This window comes from Primulina tabacum, chromosome 7, assembly GCF_025594145.1.
Source record: "Primulina tabacum isolate GXHZ01 chromosome 7, ASM2559414v2, whole genome shotgun sequence".
NCBI classification, from domain to species: Eukaryota; Viridiplantae; Streptophyta; class Magnoliopsida; order Lamiales; family Gesneriaceae; genus Primulina; species Primulina tabacum.
The window spans coordinates 34915260-34933072 of record NC_134556.1 but is presented as its reverse complement, the minus strand read 5'-3'; the positions used below and the strand labels follow the sequence as shown (position 1 = coordinate 34933072).

At 36.0% G+C, this 17813-nt stretch overlaps 2 protein-coding genes and 1 long non-coding RNA gene across 3 annotated transcripts; 1 reads left to right on the top strand and 2 right to left on the bottom strand.

Annotated features, from left to right (window-relative positions):
- Positions 1 to 897: 897 nt before the first annotated feature.
- LOC142550895 (uncharacterized) lies at positions 898 to 2757 on the bottom strand. Its single transcript, XR_012821442.1, has 3 exons — positions 2636 to 2757; positions 2216 to 2331; positions 898 to 2081 (listed from the first exon to the last, which is right to left on the bottom strand). It is a non-coding gene; the product is annotated as an uncharacterized LOC142550895 (long non-coding RNA).
- An 850-nt stretch (positions 2758 to 3607) lies between these two features.
- On the top strand, positions 3608 to 11682 carry LOC142551448 (uncharacterized). The gene is made up of 11 exons (XM_075660685.1): positions 3608 to 3746; positions 3831 to 4055; positions 4663 to 4758; positions 5502 to 5593; positions 5673 to 5801; positions 6701 to 6821; positions 7458 to 7542; positions 7623 to 7729; positions 8076 to 8227; positions 10737 to 10833; positions 11285 to 11682. Exons 1-11 carry the CDS (start codon positions 3666 to 3668, stop codon positions 11582 to 11584), a joined length of 1485 nt encoding a protein of 494 aa, XP_075516800.1. The 5' UTR covers positions 3608 to 3665; the 3' UTR covers positions 11585 to 11682.
- A 1523-nt stretch (positions 11683 to 13205) lies between these two features.
- On the bottom strand, positions 13206 to 15904 carry LOC142551447 (glutamyl-tRNA reductase 1, chloroplastic-like). The gene is made up of 3 exons (XM_075660684.1): positions 15424 to 15904; positions 15014 to 15255; positions 13206 to 14631 (listed from the first exon to the last, which is right to left on the bottom strand). The coding sequence occupies exons 1-3, from the start codon at positions 15713 to 15715 to the stop codon at positions 13501 to 13503; spliced, it is 1665 nt and encodes a 554-aa protein (XP_075516799.1). The 5' UTR covers positions 15716 to 15904; the 3' UTR covers positions 13206 to 13500.
- Between the last annotated feature and the right edge of the window lie 1909 nt (positions 15905 to 17813).

The following is a 17813-nucleotide window of genomic DNA, read 5'->3' as shown; positions in this document are numbered from 1 at the left end:
GAGAATAAAACAGATGCACGAAATGATCCTAAATCGATCTGATAATTTGTTAAGCGTGTGTAGATCATCTTGATAGATAAGAACTTTTAGATATTTTGATTATCGATACAAAAATTATTGTGAGTATGCAAAGATTTGGAGATTCAATTATTTTAGCATTATTGATGCATTCCCTTTTTATAGGTAATGACACCAACATTAAAAATATGAATGGTACTCATAAGTGTATTGTATGTCCGACAACTCATCAGAGAATGTCATGTGTCTTTGGTGGATTTCCTGATATAATACTGAGCAAATAGATTCTCTTGGACACTAGATGGATAAACTAACCAACAGATTTTTAATTTTGATACAATGAGATAATATTTGTCCTTTGCTGATTGAATTCAAATTTAAACTCTGAATATATGTATGTTGAATGCAGAGAATGTCTTCATATAAGTTTAACAATCAGCCCAGTTGATCTTTACTGACTTGAATAATTCAGCTCAGTTTATATTTGATCGTTGTAGATGATCGGATCAATATCATTCTTGTTATTAAGTTTATCGACTCAATACCAATACAAATTAGTCAATTTAGGCAATAGATTAGCCTTTTCTATCGGTTTAGTTCGATGATCATCGGTTCAAATTTATCGTATTTCGGATCAGTTCAATTTGTTAATCACCCAAACTTAAATCCAAATGTTTATATTTAACAAATGGTATCATATAGTTATGCGAGGAATTTTTTAAAAAATACCTCTAATTAATTTATCGTCTTCAATTTAAGTCATCATCAATAAAATAACTATTTATACAACCAAGTGTTTTATCATTTTACCAAATGTTAATCTATAAATATAAAACCAACCAAGTCCGCCGAGAAAAACTTCAATTTTTCCCTCTCAAAAAAGTAATTTAAATATAATATTTATCATTACACATTAAAAAAAAAAAGCTGAAAATATAACTCATTTATTTTTTCTTTCACATTATATTAAATATTATTAAAAACAAATTCTTTGATGTGGTGCCTGATATCCATTCGATTTGTGCAAACACTGTATTTCAAATATAAAAAAATATATATATAAGTCCTTAAACTTTCAAACAGAGCTCACACATAACATATTTATTGGATATCTCTTCGGTTTTTGTGTAGCCCACCGTTCAAAAATTGTTCTTAATGTTTTTAGATTTCCAACAGAAGCATGTGTTGTCTGTCAATTATCTATATACAGGTACATTCTGCCGTGTTTTATCCAAACCCGCCTAGTTTGGGACGGGTTTGGACACACTAAACGGGTCTTGAGACATGTTTTGGATCTAATTTTTCAGACCCGTACGGATGTGAAGCGAGTAATTGGTCCTATAAGACCTGTCCCAAACCCGCCTTGGTAGCCGCCTCGGTCCTAATGTTGCTTCCTCGCTCTTTCAAGGAAAAAATTGAAGAAATCACAAAATAGGCAGAAGCTGTTGGACAGAACCAAAACTAGTTGTGAAGTAAGACAAATTCTACAAAAGCAGCATGAAGATCCACCACAAAAGGGACAGGGGAGAAGGGAAAAGAGAAAAAAGGAAGCATAATCAGTGGCGGGGCCAGAAATATAATATTATATTATTCCAAAATTATATAAAATTTACATATAATTTTTTTTGAAAAAAAATTGGGTATAGGAGCCTTAGACTCTGACTGCATAATACAAGTGGAGCCACTTTAAGGAAAAAAGCAATCAAAAAAGAAAAAATGAGGTAGTGTATGGATATATGGTCGTGGAGCATGAAGAAGCAGCACGAAGAAAGGAGAGAGCCGGGTCTCACGGGTCTAACCCGCTCTGTTTTGGATTCAGGGTAGGACAAATCCGAAGCATATTTAAGCGGAGTGAGGCAGATAATTGGTGCATATTTTTATATAAAATAATAATATGAGATAACAATCATTTTTTGGTTTGCTGTTTTTCCCCCAAATGATTCTTGTCCTTTTCGGCGCCAAATCGGTCCCTGATGTTTATATAAAATCTATATATAAAAAAATCCCCCATAAAAGCTTGAATATCCTTCATCTCCTTCCCATTTTTCTCCAAATAGGAAACCCTAGGTTTGAAGCACATAAGCGAAAGGAAGAATTAACTTCCAAGGATTGCGATTGACTATTAATTTCAAATAGCATATAAATAACCAGCAGATATGTACTCATTCAACATGGCAGGAAAAAATGCAAAGAACACCTGCATAATTTCTGGAGGAGCGGGTATTTCAAGCGCTAGATCTTCGCGTTCCTCTGGATCATTGCCAACTGCTTCATCATCATCCATAAAAATTTCTTCGTGTTCCCAATCATTTCCTGGAGAATATGAAAAAAAAACCCTTTAAAAATATAGATAGAATTTTCCCTATAAAATCCATATGGAATAGTCATATAAAAAATTCAGGATGCAGAATAGATGCAGATGATATAAAATCGCAAGCTAAACACTGATAATTTGAGGAAAACAAACGCATAAAATAAATAAATAAATAAAAATAATCCTTCTCTCAAAGGGAAATATACCGTCAAACACATGTGCAATAAAACACGTAGTGGACTTTGAAAACAAAGAGAGGAAAAATACTTGTTTCAGATGACCAGACAAATGACATTAAATAACCTTTTCGAGTTCACCGAAAGCAGTAGGTCCATTGTTTGCTGCTTTCATCATCCATCAGCAGTTTTCCTTCCATTTTTCTTCTTTTCTTCTGCTTCCTCCAAAGTGAGTTTTGCTTGTATTGTGCCACTTTGTTAAAATTGTACAGAAGTGATTTGGTGTTCTCGCGATTTGCTCGCCTTCGATTTTCTGTTTTTCGTCGGTCCTGTGGTTCTAAAATTTGGGGAAAATGAGATGGGGGAAATGAATAGAAGGTTTAATGGGATGAGATTTTTTCCATTAGATATTAACATCAGCGTGACCGAAGACGAATTTGTGAAATATCATAAAACATTATTGATCGATTTTTTGGCGGCCATTTCTTCTTGGCGCAAAGGAGAGCTCTGGCGCAGTGCGCTCTATTTTTTTTTAAAAAAATAGTTTTTATTTATTATAAATATTAATATTAAAGATTATAAATATTATTATATTATTTTAATAATTGAATATGGTTCAAAAAATAAAATAAATTTAAATAAATCAAATAAAAAAATTATTTCGAAAATATTTTTTTTAGAATAAGATTTGATGTAAATGAGTTGGAGATGAATATTGTATTTGGTGTAGAAATTACACTATTTTAAAATAAAGTTACTTTAAAATAGAATTTTGGGTTAGAGATGGCTCTAGAAAGTAACAAACAAGGAAAACCAAAATGGATATTATCTCTCATAATTTATTATATACAAAAACTTGGTGAGACGGTCTCACGGGTCGTATTTTGTGATACGGATTTTTTATTTGGGTCATCCATGAAAAAATATTATTTTTTATGCTAAGAGTATTACTTTTTTTGTGAATATCGATAGGGTTGATATGTCTCATAAATAAAGATTCGTGAGATCGTATCACAATAGAGCTACTCATTATTATAATATAATATTGGTTGATTATTTAAATAATAAAATATAATATCTTTTAAAAATATATAATTAAACGAAATTTTATAAATCCCCAAGAGTAGGGACGAGATCTCGCAGTTCACCGAGAAAACATGGTCAAGGCGGTGGTTGGAGATGAACTGCAGCTGAAATTGGCCGAGAACCGCCTCACTGACTCCGGCCTCCCATCCCAGGTTTGTTATAGTCAATATTTTGATTGATTGGCATTGGATTTATTGCTTGTTTACATATGTTTTATTTAATTTTGAATTTTGCAGGTAGGGCTTGTCATTGGGAAGCTGAGTCCAAAGTTGGATAAAGGATTCGTGTATGATCTGGTGCCGACGCCACCGAATGATGCCGGGGATCCGCCGTGTTCGGTCGTCGGCGGCGCTGGTGAAAATGACAAAAACAAAAAGAAGAATCCATCCAAATCTAAATCTCAACCTGATGCTTCTGCTCTATCTATTGACATCGACTGGGTCTCCGAGCACGCTCGCCAGGTTGAATACCAGTTTTCAGCTCACGTTTTGTCTTTTAACCTCTGCTACTTGATTATCTACTCCTGTCTTTATTTATTTTTTTGCTTATTTCTATATGGCGTTGATTTGAATGCTTAGACGATTCAATTGGATATGATGTTATCATAGGACCGACAGAAGGAAGAAACGCAAAAAATAAAGAAGAATTTGGAATTGAATAACTTTAGTGTCTGGGTAGTCCCTCAAAAATTTGCCACAGCAGCCAACGGCAATAATCCAATTACTAATCGGGTTCACTCATTGCATTCTTGATCAAGTAGAACTCCCCATCCACAAGTTATTCAAGTACGATATAATTTTAACAACGAATATGATGACAATTCTTGTATTGCACAATGTCATCTCTTGCTCTTCCTTCAATCCACTCTCAACTAGGCTTTGTAGCAATTATATAGGCATGATAAGCTTGTTTCTTTGACCTATTTCTCGACATTTATTATGGTTCTGTTATAAGTTAGATAGGAGTGCTATATTCCCAATTATTTCCATAATTTCGACCTTAGCTGCTAGTCTTTGTTGAAGGTGGTGGTAGATTTTAATGATGCCCTCTTGTGATTTTTCCTTCTAGGTCTCAAGGATGCTATTGGGTGGCATGAAGGTTGTTGGCATCTACATTTGGGTCAATGAAATCTCATTCAAGAATTCAATAACAACATTATGCCAGGTTTTGTTGCATTCTTACTCGTGCTTATATTTATATCATTTTGTGCTATTCACGAATGCTCAGGAGGGTCTAGTTCTAGCTGCCACTGCTCAGGCTTATTTTATTAGTAGTTATGAATACTTAGTGATTGAGAATTTATCACTCCCAGTCTCCCTTCCTCGCTCTCTCTGTATGTGCGTGCGGCATGCATATTGTTTGATTTGTTTTGTATATTTTCTGAGATTGGTTACCATAAACCACCATCTGTTTCAGATCATATGGCGCAATTCTTCTTCTCAAATACTCATTTGAGAATCAATGCTCTAGTTGATACCTTAGCACCACAATTTTGAGTTTGTAATCTACATAACAAACACTTCTTCCACATTAACGAACTACACTCGAGGTTACAAAAGTGTCAGCTTGCTGACACCTTTTTTCTTGCTCCAGTTTTCTATTACTGGCTTTCAATGAGCAGCAGTTGAGAAGTGATATTCTTTCTGCATTATGAGTGTTTACAGCCTCTTCTATATGAGCTGATATCGGAACTCTGCTGGATAACGTGAAAAGAATGGGCTTCAGTGTTATTAAAAATGCTAAACATATGGAACACAGTGGACAACATATGTATATTCATTACTATTTATAGCTGTTAGGAAATTGAAAATCTATTTTTTGTAACATTTTTTATAGCTGTTAGGAATTTGAACATCTTTAATTTTATTTTATTTTTTACATTTAATAATCATCTACCTTGCTTACAGACTGTTAAAGGGGTTGCAGCAGCAGCGTCCTCCTCAATCACTACTGATCAGAATGAGAGACTACTCATGCATATTAGTTATAGTCCTCTGAGGTAACCTTTCATACCTCATATTCCCTCTGACTTACTGAGTTTGTGAGATGTGATTAAGTGGGTAAAGCTTGTGTTTCAGGTGGACTTGTCGAAATTGTTCGCTGGCAGACTATGTCACTTCTAGCAGTCTACGGCCTTGTGATTTTAAAATGGGCAAGGTCTTAGGTTCCCTTCGAACGTTCAGATGCACGTACACTTTTGATGTAAGGTGTTGCTATCACTCTTATCTATTATGTTACTGATTCATTTTAGGATTACTAAGCTATTCCGCTTATTATGCCGTAGGGTATAAATGTCGGAAATACCCTTGTAATATTCGATATTGGGTCACTTGTGTAGTTGTGTGATTATTTGGGAGAGGGATGCTGCAGAATTTCCCTCTAGTTCTTATTCAGTCTTATGTCTTATGCTCCTCTCATTAATGTATTAACAGACATGCTTCACGATGTCATATTAATCTAATTCTCCCCAACCTGATATCTGACGTAATGTGAGTGGTTATGTTTTGCATCTGAAGTGCTATAATCGATGAGCCATGCCACTATTACTTTAGCTGAAACTATTTACTTTCTATTTTTGGCACCATCGTGACTTTTGTGAGGTTTGGCGTTTAATAGTGGGAAAGTTGTATTGTTGGAAATTCTGGTCCTGACGGTACTTTATCTGTAGATTTCAGAACAGTCAAGTCTTGATTAAAAAACATGTATCTGTGGTTAGGGATTGGAAGTTTGTATTGTTTTGACAATAGTGTCCTGCTTACTTTCAATCCGCGGATTACTCATCCGCTTTCTCTGTAACACAATCATTATTATAATATTAAAGTATTGTTTCCTATCAAAAAAAAAATCGTTCATAGGTTGATATTTTTAATCACGAAAATTTAAGCTTCAGTTATTCATTTGCATTAAACTTGTGATTTTTCCTTCTGTTTCCCCGATATTTTGTTTTTGATTGAAGTGAATACCCTTCAAAAAAAATGTTGAGGCGAATGCTTGCTTAAGTGATTTATGTGTTTGTATAAGCTCTTTTATTGTATCAAAGTGTTGATTTAGATGGATGTTTCTTTCTATTGCTCATATCTGGTTATTTTGAACTCGATTGTTCTAGGATGCCTATAGACCACGAGAATGGGTTGGATGTCAGAAGGTTTGCTGACGTTCTTCGTGATGGAATTATGATCCATGCCAAGGAGCTTGCGAGTGCAAAGGCTTTGGTCAATGGGAAAGTGGTAATCCCACTCTCCATTCTGAATTAGTCAAAAAATATGTATGAACATGAAACAAGAGGAAGGCGTGGTGAGAAACTAGCAAACCCTTGAGTGAGAACATCTGGAAGTTGATAACCCATCTTAAGGTTTGGAATGAAATGAGTTCTCCATGATGAGATGCCTCTTCCCCTTTCTATTTTTTGTGAGGTCAGTTGGTACCATAATAGCTAATTTGACACCTCTATTCGCCAGATAGATCTGTGAACTGAGACAAGTGCACAAAGCACACCGTTTCTACTTTGTATCACAATATAGACACACCGAAGGCCATTGTATTATTGCAGCCTGCAGGCTTCTGTAATTATCGACACGGCCCAATTTGCATTTCTGATCACTTCTATTATTGTATGAACATGGTCAACTGAATGATAGGAGATAAACATTAGAGCTCAATGTTTCTTCGGAACTATTTTGGTCCTTCCCAGCCAAGATAAAACACAAAGGATATAACTAATTTCTGCAGCTGCTGGGAAGCAAAATAGCTGTCTCCCTCCCACTAATCCTGCAGTTTATCTTTCTCCCTGAGTTACTAAAGGAATTTGATTATGCTAGTATTACTCATATTTTCATTCTGATCTTTCTTCCCCTTGACTTTAGTTGACTGGAGACGAGCAGTGTGCATCTGAGGATTTTCATGATGTTGAATTTCTTCTACCTTTGTTGGAAGATAAATACACGGAATGTATGTTTTAGTCCTCTTTCTAAATTGAATGTCCCTCTGAATTATTCTTGATATTTATTGTTTTTTTGGGGGGAAAGCAGGTAACGGAAAAGAGGTTCTTGGTCTTCTTCTCTTTGGTGGCTCTGTATGTTCGCTTGCATATTTGAATTCAAAGGAACCTATTTCACAAGCTTTAATTGACATAAAGGTATTTCCATCTTGTCACACTTTCGGAACAGATAATCTTTAATGTTTTTATGAATGCAAAAAAAAACAATAAAATCTTTTAGAATCTTAACGAGTTATATTTTTATTGTGAGAAAGACAACTTTTGTCGGCTACTTAAAAACTGTTTCTATTTGCCCGTCTAGTATATTGATTTCACTGGAACTTTGATTCTGCTCCATTTGTTCATTCATGATTCTTACTATGATTGCTGTTTGTACAACTTATAAACGATATTAGTGGTAAGGTTCGTGAATAAGTTGATTTCTCTGTGATTAATTATGTTTATCTGGATACAATGTTGTGATATCGGGTTTTCTTTTGATCAGGAAGACATCATAAAGAGTTTGGAGAGTAGACTAGATATTATGTGCGATGAAGCTGATAGAGAATTGGAATCTGACACCAATGATATTCAGGAAACAGACAACCATGTATCAACTGATAAATTTGTGCCAAATTTAGACCTTCAAGTGCAAAGGTACGACATCTTAATCGTTAAAGCAGTTTACTCATCTGTTCATCTTTGAATCAGTTTTAATCGAGTTGATCATCAATTAGTTGTTTAGTTATGTACACTCAATTGACTAGCTTCCATTGCTTGTTAAACATCTAGACTTCATTCACACATAAAATGCAGCCGTATCTTTGATTGATGGCCCCTGCTGGTTTAGTTGGGAGATTGTGAATTAGAGAAAATGAGTTTGTGCTTTAGATTTTAGTTATCTTGGAAAGCGACAAATTTAAAATGCATCTATTGCTCGGGCACATTGACATTTTTCTCCTGTAAGCCTTTTCTATAAGACAAATTTAAGCCTGTATTTACTTATTTGCTGAGTGTTGGAAATGGAAAGACCCCCAGGAATATTGCCTAATAGGTTCATTGAAATTTGGCAGCTTTTTAAGCACATGAGCCAACCCAAGTCCTAAGGTCAATCTGATTTTTTTTATCCCTTCAGTCGGCTTTTAATTTCGAACTCATCTTGTAACGATCATGGGCTATTAAGCTGAACCAACATGAGCCTCAGCCACTACTAGTCATGGGTCGTCAGGATGGTTCAACATGAGTCGTAGCCCATGCTCATACACCATCACTCATAGAATATTTCACCACTGAAAGGTGGTTTCTTTCGCCTTCCCCAACACTTGAACCCAGGACCTTCAGGCATAAGTACGTAGATTCCTAAAGTGTTGGTACCAGTTGAGCTAGTAAATTGATCCGGTTGTTCAATCATTTGATAACCATAATCATTCTTTGATAAATGATCATTTTGAGTCAGACTCAATAGAATTTGATCAATCCCTTTTTTCTGCCGTTAAGGCGGAGAACTGAACCAAGAATTCACTTTCTTCATCATCAATCGAATCACTGTTCGCGATCCAGGATTCTATTTTATCATCAATCCAATCCTCGTTCACGTTTATTTCTTTTTCTTATCAATGGATATATCTCTTTATTTGCATGACTTAGATGTCTCGTATTTCTCGAAAAAGTTATTCGATTGATGGGATTTGGTATGAGATTGATGATATCGATAGCTCAACCGGTACCAACACTTTAAGAATCTAGGTACTTATGTATGGAGATCTTGGGTTCAAGTGTTGGGGAAGGCGAAAGAAATCACCTTTCAGGGGTGAGATATTCTATGAGTGAAGGTGCATAACGACCCATGACCAGTAGTGGTGCATGGATACGGGCTGAAGCTCATGTTGGTTCAGCCTAATGGCCCATAATCGTTAAAAAAAAAGCCGTAGCCCATGACCATGCACCGTCATTCATAGAATATTTCACCCCTGGAAATTGGTTTATTTCGCCTTCTCCAAAACTTGAACTCAGGACCTCCAGGCATAAGTACCTAGATCCTTAAAGTGTTGGTACCAGTTACGTGAGACCGGGGCCGAAGAGGGCGAGGGGTGATCGTCAGAGCCATGAGGTTGCACGGACAATGAGCAGCTCCTGGCAAGCTTCTAAGCCAAGGGAACATGAATGAACCGATCTTACACCGGGAGGAGAGGGATTCCAAAAACTGTTCAGGTATGGACTGTGCAGTTGAGGAGAGCTTAAAAGATTTGATAGGTACTACTCATTTCAAGAAGGTGTATTTTCTTTTCAGTTGTTCATCACATAAGAATTCCAAAGTTAAGTGTGCTTGACTTGAGACAATTCTGGTATGGATGACCCCCTGGGAAGTTTCCTAGGGACCTTAGTAGGATGGAAAAACTCGTTTTTGTACAGTGAGGACAATCGTCGAATCTGGGACGTTACAGTTGGTATCAGAGCCGATCTCTCCTAGTACGATGTGGTTCGTTCGGGGACGAACCAAGCGGAAGCTGGTGGGCATGTGAGGTCTGGGGCCGAAGAGGCGGGGGGTGATCGTCGGTGCCATGAGGTTGCACGGACAATGAGCGGCTTGTAGCTGGCTTCTAGGCGAAGGGAACATGCATGAACCGATCTTACACCGGAAAGATAGGGATTCCAAAAACTGTTCAGGTATGAGATTGTTCAGTTGAGGAGGGATTAAAAGATTTGATAGGTACTACTCATATCAAGAAGGTGCGTCTTCTTTTCGGTAGCTCATCACACAAGAACTCCAAAGCTAAACGTGTTTGACTTGGTACAATTTTGGGATAAGTGACCCCCTGGGATGTTTTCTATGGTGCGTGTGAGTGAGGATATAAGCACACTGGAAAGACTCTTCTTGGTATAGTGAGGACAATTGTCGAATCTGGGGCGTTACACATCCAATCTCTCACATAATTGAATTAGTTTTTAATTGTAAGGAGTCACATTAAGAAGTCAGGTGTCACATTAAAAGTATGCCTTTTGATATTCTCAGAAAATGAATTTGTTTTTAGCAAAGCAAATTGGTGACAATTCATGGTTATATTGCAAAGCAGATGCTAATTTCCGTCATATAATCTTGTACTGGCCGCGGCATCTTTGGGTTCTCTGAACTGACTTTAACTGTTGGTTATCTGTTCTCTGACAGAAAACATTGCAATCTATCATTTCCTCGAAGGGTACTTGTTCCATGGCTTGAGGGCACTTACATATGCGATTATGTTCAGCCATCTGAAACAGCTGAGGTTTGTTACTATGCTTTTTACGCATATATAGTTTCCATAACTTGATTTGCTGAAGCAGATGATGTCGGGTATACTTTACAGTATCACACACTTGCGGATACTCTCAAACATGCATAAATAGAATACTTAGAGAACATATAAATTATTGTTTGCAAACTCTATTGATATTCTGTAAATATGTATTATATAGGCAAATTCCATTTCCATAACAAGGATGTTAGTATCTCAGTGATTGTTAATCACTTGATTAAGAACTCTTCGTTTTTATGAACGATGGCTCCATTTCTAAGTGCCTAAAATTTGATCTTTAAAAATGCTACTGTTCCAGCATAATAAATTTAGGCCCATGCAAAATGTGAGTAATATTAATAGTATGTATCGAAAAATAGATGGGAAGCTAAAATAGCTTGGTACTTCAGTTTAAACATTTATTTCTCTTCTATAATTTCAGGCTCTCAAAGATCATTGCAGTGAGCTAATGTCTACAGAAGTTCCAACTGATGCATCGGAAATTTTAGAGCCCGAATCTGAAACTTCGATTGTGGTGTCTCCAAGTACTATATCCTTTTGGAGCATAGCATCTGGTTCATCATCAGCTAAGTTGAATAATTCACTTGCAGAGAATACCAGGGACAAAGCAAAAGAGAAACCCAGTGAGTCTGCTGATTACACGATGGTAAAACTATCTTTGTTGATTCTTATTGCCTCTATTATACTCGGGCTAGCCGTGAATGCTCTCCGCGTCTCTTAGTTTATTGTAGAAGGCTGTTTTGGAAGTCGGTATAATGGGCAGTTGCTAGATTACATTCATGAAAGCTCTCTGGTTTTATTGTTTCGGTCGACTAAAACTTCCCAAGGACTTGAGGGTTCCTTGTGGTTTATCTGCCAGTTAAAATGGCATTCAATGAGGGGCTGGAGAAAGCCGTTCAAAGTGCACATTTTGGTGGTCTGAATTGGCTTGAGAAAAAGATCCAATTTCTTCCGCCCCGAAGCTTTTGGCTATGCTGGGAAATGACCCTTTTTGGCAAAGCCAAGTGGATATCTCGTCTTTTTATCTGTAGCATTCTTGCTTTTACTTTGGTTGTCTTCTAAAATCGTGATACTTGGAGCTTTAAATGGATAAAACTCATTTTGGTTCAAGAATATAATTCGTGGGTTATTTATTTTTATTTACTCCATTTTCATCATGTATTTATTTACACTTTTGCTTAAATTGTATCCAAATCACCAAGCTAACCATGGAATTTTGGTGTTTATTTTGCAAACAATTGGTAATTTTTTATGGACACGGAACTTACACTATATGATGTTGCATATAATAATTATGCCCAACATTTTCAAGTTTGGGAAGCTAAATTACCATTGTTCGAGAAGTTGGATAACAGTATGGTAAGCGTAAAAAAACAATTCAACAGATGCGGATTCAGGCACTCTGCAAAAAAAAAATATCAAAATAATATTTGAATTGTCAAAATCTTTGAGATATGTATACGATATACTGGTATGATGTGATGGGGTCACCGGGTAGCAAAAAATACCACTCGACGATAAACGTCCAGACTAATTAAGGCACCTCCATTCGTTATTGTTATAACACACACTTCATCAAAAATCGTAGAGTCTACATGTCACATACACATTACATTAACACATCTATTCTCCTACATTCATTTTAACATTCACACTCATTATTTGTAGGTCTCGTTGTCCACTCATTCATCTTATTCTTACTTTAAATTCAATTTCAAATTTTTTAAGAAATTTAAATTATTATTAATTTATATTAATAATAATATGTTTTTATATATTTAGTACGTAAAATAATTTAATTTTATGAGTGTCATTTATTTAAAATTAAAAATTTATTATAAACCTAAAATAAAACGGTACAACATATAATAAAAAATAACACTTGCATAAAAATAAAAGAAAATAAATTAAACTTAAGAGAAGATGCAAAATACTAATTCAAGGATTGTTGTTGTATTGTGATCAAATATGTTCAACTAAGTCGGCACGAAGTTGGTGATGCACATTATTTTTAATTTATTTTAATATCCGAATTTATTTTTAAAAAATGAAAATTTGAACTTTAAACCTATACATTAAATGACATTAAGGAAACATCATCACGTGTGTGGGCCCGCGTTCAGCGACGGTTTCTGAAAATCCGTCGTAAATAGCGACGGTTTTTAAATGTCAAATTTTTTTAAAAAAATAAGCAGACAGAGGGGCGTTCAAACATATGAACGCCCCCCTTTCTCTCTCTTGTGAGTGGGCGTTATAACGCCTACTCACAGTGGAGAAAGGGTGTTAAATACTATACACCCATTGTGGTTGCTCTTACAAGTACTCCACAAAAGAGGATGGAATTGAATAAGATAAACAAATCAGCCCTTGATCACATCCAAGTATTTGGATTATATTGTACAAATTGAGAACTTCCAGAGTTTAACATCAATACACATCCAAGTGTTTGAATTATATTGTACAAATTGAGAACTAACATCAATAGGGGAAACAGGCAATGTGATTAATCATGTGCAATTAATATTATGTGGTAAAATTTGTGGCCATGCCACCAAACAAGACAATGATGAGTTCTCATCATTGTTGAAGAACGAGGCCAGGCAAAAAGCTCTATAGAAGGCACAGCAGTTGTACCTCTTACTTCTGAGTTTGCTCTACCTTAGCTCTAATCTTGTGTTCTAACACAGATATATCAGTCTCGAGGCTGAACATTCGATTAAGAGCATGCATATTCTCAAGGGTTTCGCTCAAAGTCCGGCTATCACTCCCATCACACCTTAGATGCTGCATGGGGCCGTGTAACAGCTTGTTTACAATGCCTCTGCTAAGATCATCAACAGCCTTCTGCGATTTCTTTGGAATTTCGTCACCCATTTTTGACAAACATTTTTCAACCTCTGCAGCTCTTATTCTTTCAGCATAAGCTCTTAACTTCTTGATAGTTGGAACAGTTTCTAGTGAATCGCGCCAGGCTTCAAATTGTTTCGATTCCTCAGTGATGATTTCTTGAGCTTCCATTGCTTTGCGTAGCCGATCCTCTTTATTTGCAGCCACAACCTCCTTAAGATCATCGACGTTGTACACTCGTGAACCCTCATGCTCGTTGACACATGCACCAACATTTCTTGGAACAGAAATGTCAATAAAAAGTCTCGAACCACCAAGAATTGGACCTACCGATGGAAAGTCGACAACATGCTCTTTGAGAAAAAGAGGAATGTCAGATGCAGTGCTGGTAAAAATCACATCAGCTTCAGCTGCACTCTTCAGCATTTCAGTGAGGGGTCTGTATACTATTTCAATGCCTTTAATCTCCTCGCGTATGGCAGCAACTCTTTCTTCACTTCTGTTCACTACCACCATCTCTGTGCACCCTTTGGCTACCAAGTGCTTGATCACAAGCTTGCCCATTTTTCCTGCTCCGATTACTAACATCCTCGCAGTGGCATGGGAGGATTCGGGAAGCTTCATTAAAGCCAATTCCACAGCAGCTGAACTAACGGAAACCGCCCCAGCTGCTATGTTGGTTTCTGTTCTAACCCTCTTTCCAACAGTGATTGCATGTTTAAAGAGACTGCTTATATTCCTTCCAAAGCCCACAACCCCTTGACCAACTTTAACCACTTGTTTCACTTGTGCTAGGATTTGGCCTTCTCCTAAAACCAATGAATCTAGCCCTGATGATACTTCAAAAATGTGCTGGGTTGCATCTTTGTCATAGAGCAAAAAACGGTGCTGGCAGATCTCTGGAACTGGAACGCCACTAGTCTGGCAAAGCATACGACATCTTATGAGCATGGACATGGTAACAAATCACAATTGAAAACACACTTGATGTGCGATGGTATAAGAATAAAGGAAAGCATTATCGAGAAAGAAAAAGCTAACAAAAAAACACAGAAAAAGCTTACGTATAATAAATCCATTAATTTTGGCACTGAACTCTTTTGGGATCCTTACGTATAATATATCCATTAATTTTCAAAGAAAAAGCTAACATAAAAAACAAAGAAATTGTATTTTTTGTTCTTTTAACAAAAACTGTCATAAATATCTTCGTTCTAAATTCTTCTACACTAAGTTCCATACGTTATAAATAAACTTCAAGGTAACCATGGATTCCCAAAAGAAAACAAGTTCTAAAAATTACCTTAGACATCCATTCAGTCACTTCTTTGATTCCCCGGTGCCTAGAGAGAGCTAAAACATAGATTTCCATTCTGTTACATGTACTAAGGACAGCAGCTTCTTCGATATGATTCAAACTGCACAGCTCCCCAATAGCTCTAGGCCACTCTGCTTCAGGTATAGCAAGTTTTTCCCGCATTTCAACAGGCGCCGTGTGGATGCTGAGACCAATGACTACAATGCTGGTCTTTTCTTTAGTATATCCTGGACCAGATCAAGAACATAGTGTCAGAACACCCAAAATAATTGCGTCTACGACCAGTTTACATTATACTTGAAAAGTCAACCATGACCAATGGTCGATGAATTAGAACTCATGATCATCCAATTCGACAGCTTAATCAAATTTGAATGGGAAAAAAAGGTCCATACGGTCAGCGACGGAAGACTTGAGCAGCTCCAGAGCGGAGAGGCTCGACGCAAGACCAGAATACGAAGCTGCATTAGTGGAATCCAGTTGACCCAAGGCGTTGGATGCAGCCTCGCACCTCAAATTCCCGGAATATCCCCTCCTATTCAGATAAGCTCGACGCTTTCCAGGATTCCCCGGCTTGCAGAGCGAGCCAACAGGAGGCGTTGATGCTGAGGCGGCCGAAGCCGTCGCCGTACTACTGATAAACAGATTCTCCAGCTTCGTACCCACAAACGCGCTTGAAACAGCCATAACCGCCGGATATTCCGATTCCCTCAATCCAAATCAGCTCCAACAATCCAACATGAACCCGAAATCGAACGGAGCAGATTAAATTCTTGACACGATTTGGAGGGGGTTGACGTGTGTTCTTGATTGGAGAACTGAAGAATGGTGGAAAGAGTCGCTATTTTGGAGGGTTGGGGTTCGGATTTCTCCGAGTTGCGATTGGTCAGTTGAAACCACGTTTTATCCTAAAGATTTGCCAGCAAACCAAGACCATAAACTTGTCTACGTCACCACACTCTCATGTGGGACCCACTTATTTTTTCCCTCAAATTGGGTACTATATCCTCGCCTCAAATTTATAATTTAAACTAGGATTTTTATTATAAATAAATAATTTTTTTAGACAATTTTTTGGAGAGGTTTCGTTATCATTTTTACAAACAAAAACTTGTGTGAAACGATGTTACGGATCGTACGCATTTGGCATCTACAACTGCTTAGGATCGTTGTATTAAATATCAGCAGAATTCATTCCGCCCAGAAAAAGTTTTATGTTATTTGGGTTATCCATGAAAAAGTATTATTTTTCATGCTAAGAGTATTACTTTTTATTGTGAATATCAATAGGATTGACCCGTCTCACAGATAAAGATTCGTGATACCGTCTCACAAGATACCTACTCTTTTTTATATCATGTGGAGATGGGTTTTTCGCTCACCAAATATTGCATCCAAACATATATCTACTCAATTGAGAGAAGTTTATGTTATTGTAATACAAGACGAGTTTGGTTACATTGCATACACGATGTATGTTTAAAATATTAAGACTGGATGTATTAATTGAAATCAGAGTATGATATTTCTGATACAAAATAAATATTGATATGATGATTAAAAGTAATCGTCATACACAAAAACTCGTGTGAGACAATCTCATTGGTTAATTTTGTTAGATATATTGCATTTAAGACCTTAGGTCACTAATAAAAAAGTTTTATTTTAAATACCAAAAATATTATTTTTATTGTAAATATGAGCATAGTTGGCTTATCTCACGAATAAAAATCCATGAGATATTCTCATAAGAGACCTACTCCCATATAATTGATTGAAGAATGAACTTTCTTCAATAATTAAATTTTGACTGAGATTGAAATAAACGTTTTAGCATGTAATTTTAGATTTGGTTGAGGCAGTTTTATGTCTCAACGAATTTAGTGATTAGCATCAAAATGGCCCAGTAAACAAAAACACATACTTGCCTCTGAAACTACTAAGTGACATAATAAAAATAAGTCAATAACCCCTCCGATTTTAAAAATAGTTCAAATTTTTATTTACATTTTCATATTAATTGAAAAAAAATACCACAAGCTATTTAATAAAATATTTCTTGACGAGTTTCTTTCTTTTTGGTTCGTTGAAATTGTTTTTTTTCTTGTTTTGTATTTACGTGAGTTTGCTTCTTTATATTAAATTTCAGTTTCAGTCTTACGTCTTTCGATATTTTTACGATTTTAGTCTTTTCATCTAGAGTACTGATGTGACACTATATACGTCAATATCACATATTGGTTTCACTTCAATGTCACGTCGTAAATTTTTCGTTTATGTCAAGAGGGGTAAGAGAATATGACAATTTTCCGCACAGAAGATTAAGAAGAGAGGTGTATTGGCTTATTAATTTCTCATATGGGATTTATGTCAATTAGTAGTTTCACAAGGAGGTAGGATGTCATTAGCCCTAAAAACATTTGATGATACTGATATTTAACTCATACCACCTTCTTGTAATATTATAGTAAAAAAATATCATATACTAGTGGATTAATTAATATTAAAATATTTAAACGATATATATGTTTTTGTAAGAATTATACATCGCATAATATATATTCTATAAATATATAGACACAGACACAATGCAACATAGTTTAGAAGTAGCCTCACATTTATAGATAAATATTCATATGATATAACTTGGATAATATTGTAAGACCGTGTTCGATTATTCTAATAAGCAGAGACAATTATTATAGTTCAATCATCTTCTTATCAATAATCGTACTTCTTGCAATCAATGAAAATCGAACTTGTGATATTGTCTATGATACCAATT

What these genes read in the sequence shown, in the direction of transcription:
- LOC142551448 (XM_075660685.1), top strand. Translation starts at nt 3,666, where the DNA reads ATGGTCAAGGCGGTGGTTGGAGATGAACTGCAGCTGAAATTGGCCGAG. An exon ending in CAATAACAACATTATGCCAG is followed by an intron (nt 4,759 to 5,501) that starts GTTTTGTTGCAT and finishes CCTTGCTTACAG; the next exon opens with ACTGTTAAAGGGGTTGCAGC. An exon ending in ACGTACACTTTTGATGTAAG is followed by an intron (nt 5,802 to 6,700) that starts GTGTTGCTATCA and finishes CGATTGTTCTAG; the next exon opens with GATGCCTATAGACCACGAGA.
- LOC142551447 (XM_075660684.1), bottom strand. Translation starts at nt 15,715, where the DNA reads ATGGCTGTTTCAAGCGCGTTTGTGGGTACGAAGCTGGAGAATCTGTTT. An exon ending in CAAGTCTTCCGTCGCTGACC is followed by an intron (nt 15,256 to 15,423) that starts GTATGGACCTTT and finishes GATCTGGTCCAG; the next exon opens with GATATACTAAAGAAAAGACC. An exon ending in TGACTGAATGGATGTCTAAG is followed by an intron (nt 14,632 to 15,013) that starts GTAATTTTTAGA and finishes ATGCTTTGCCAG; the next exon opens with ACTAGTGGCGTTCCAGTTCC.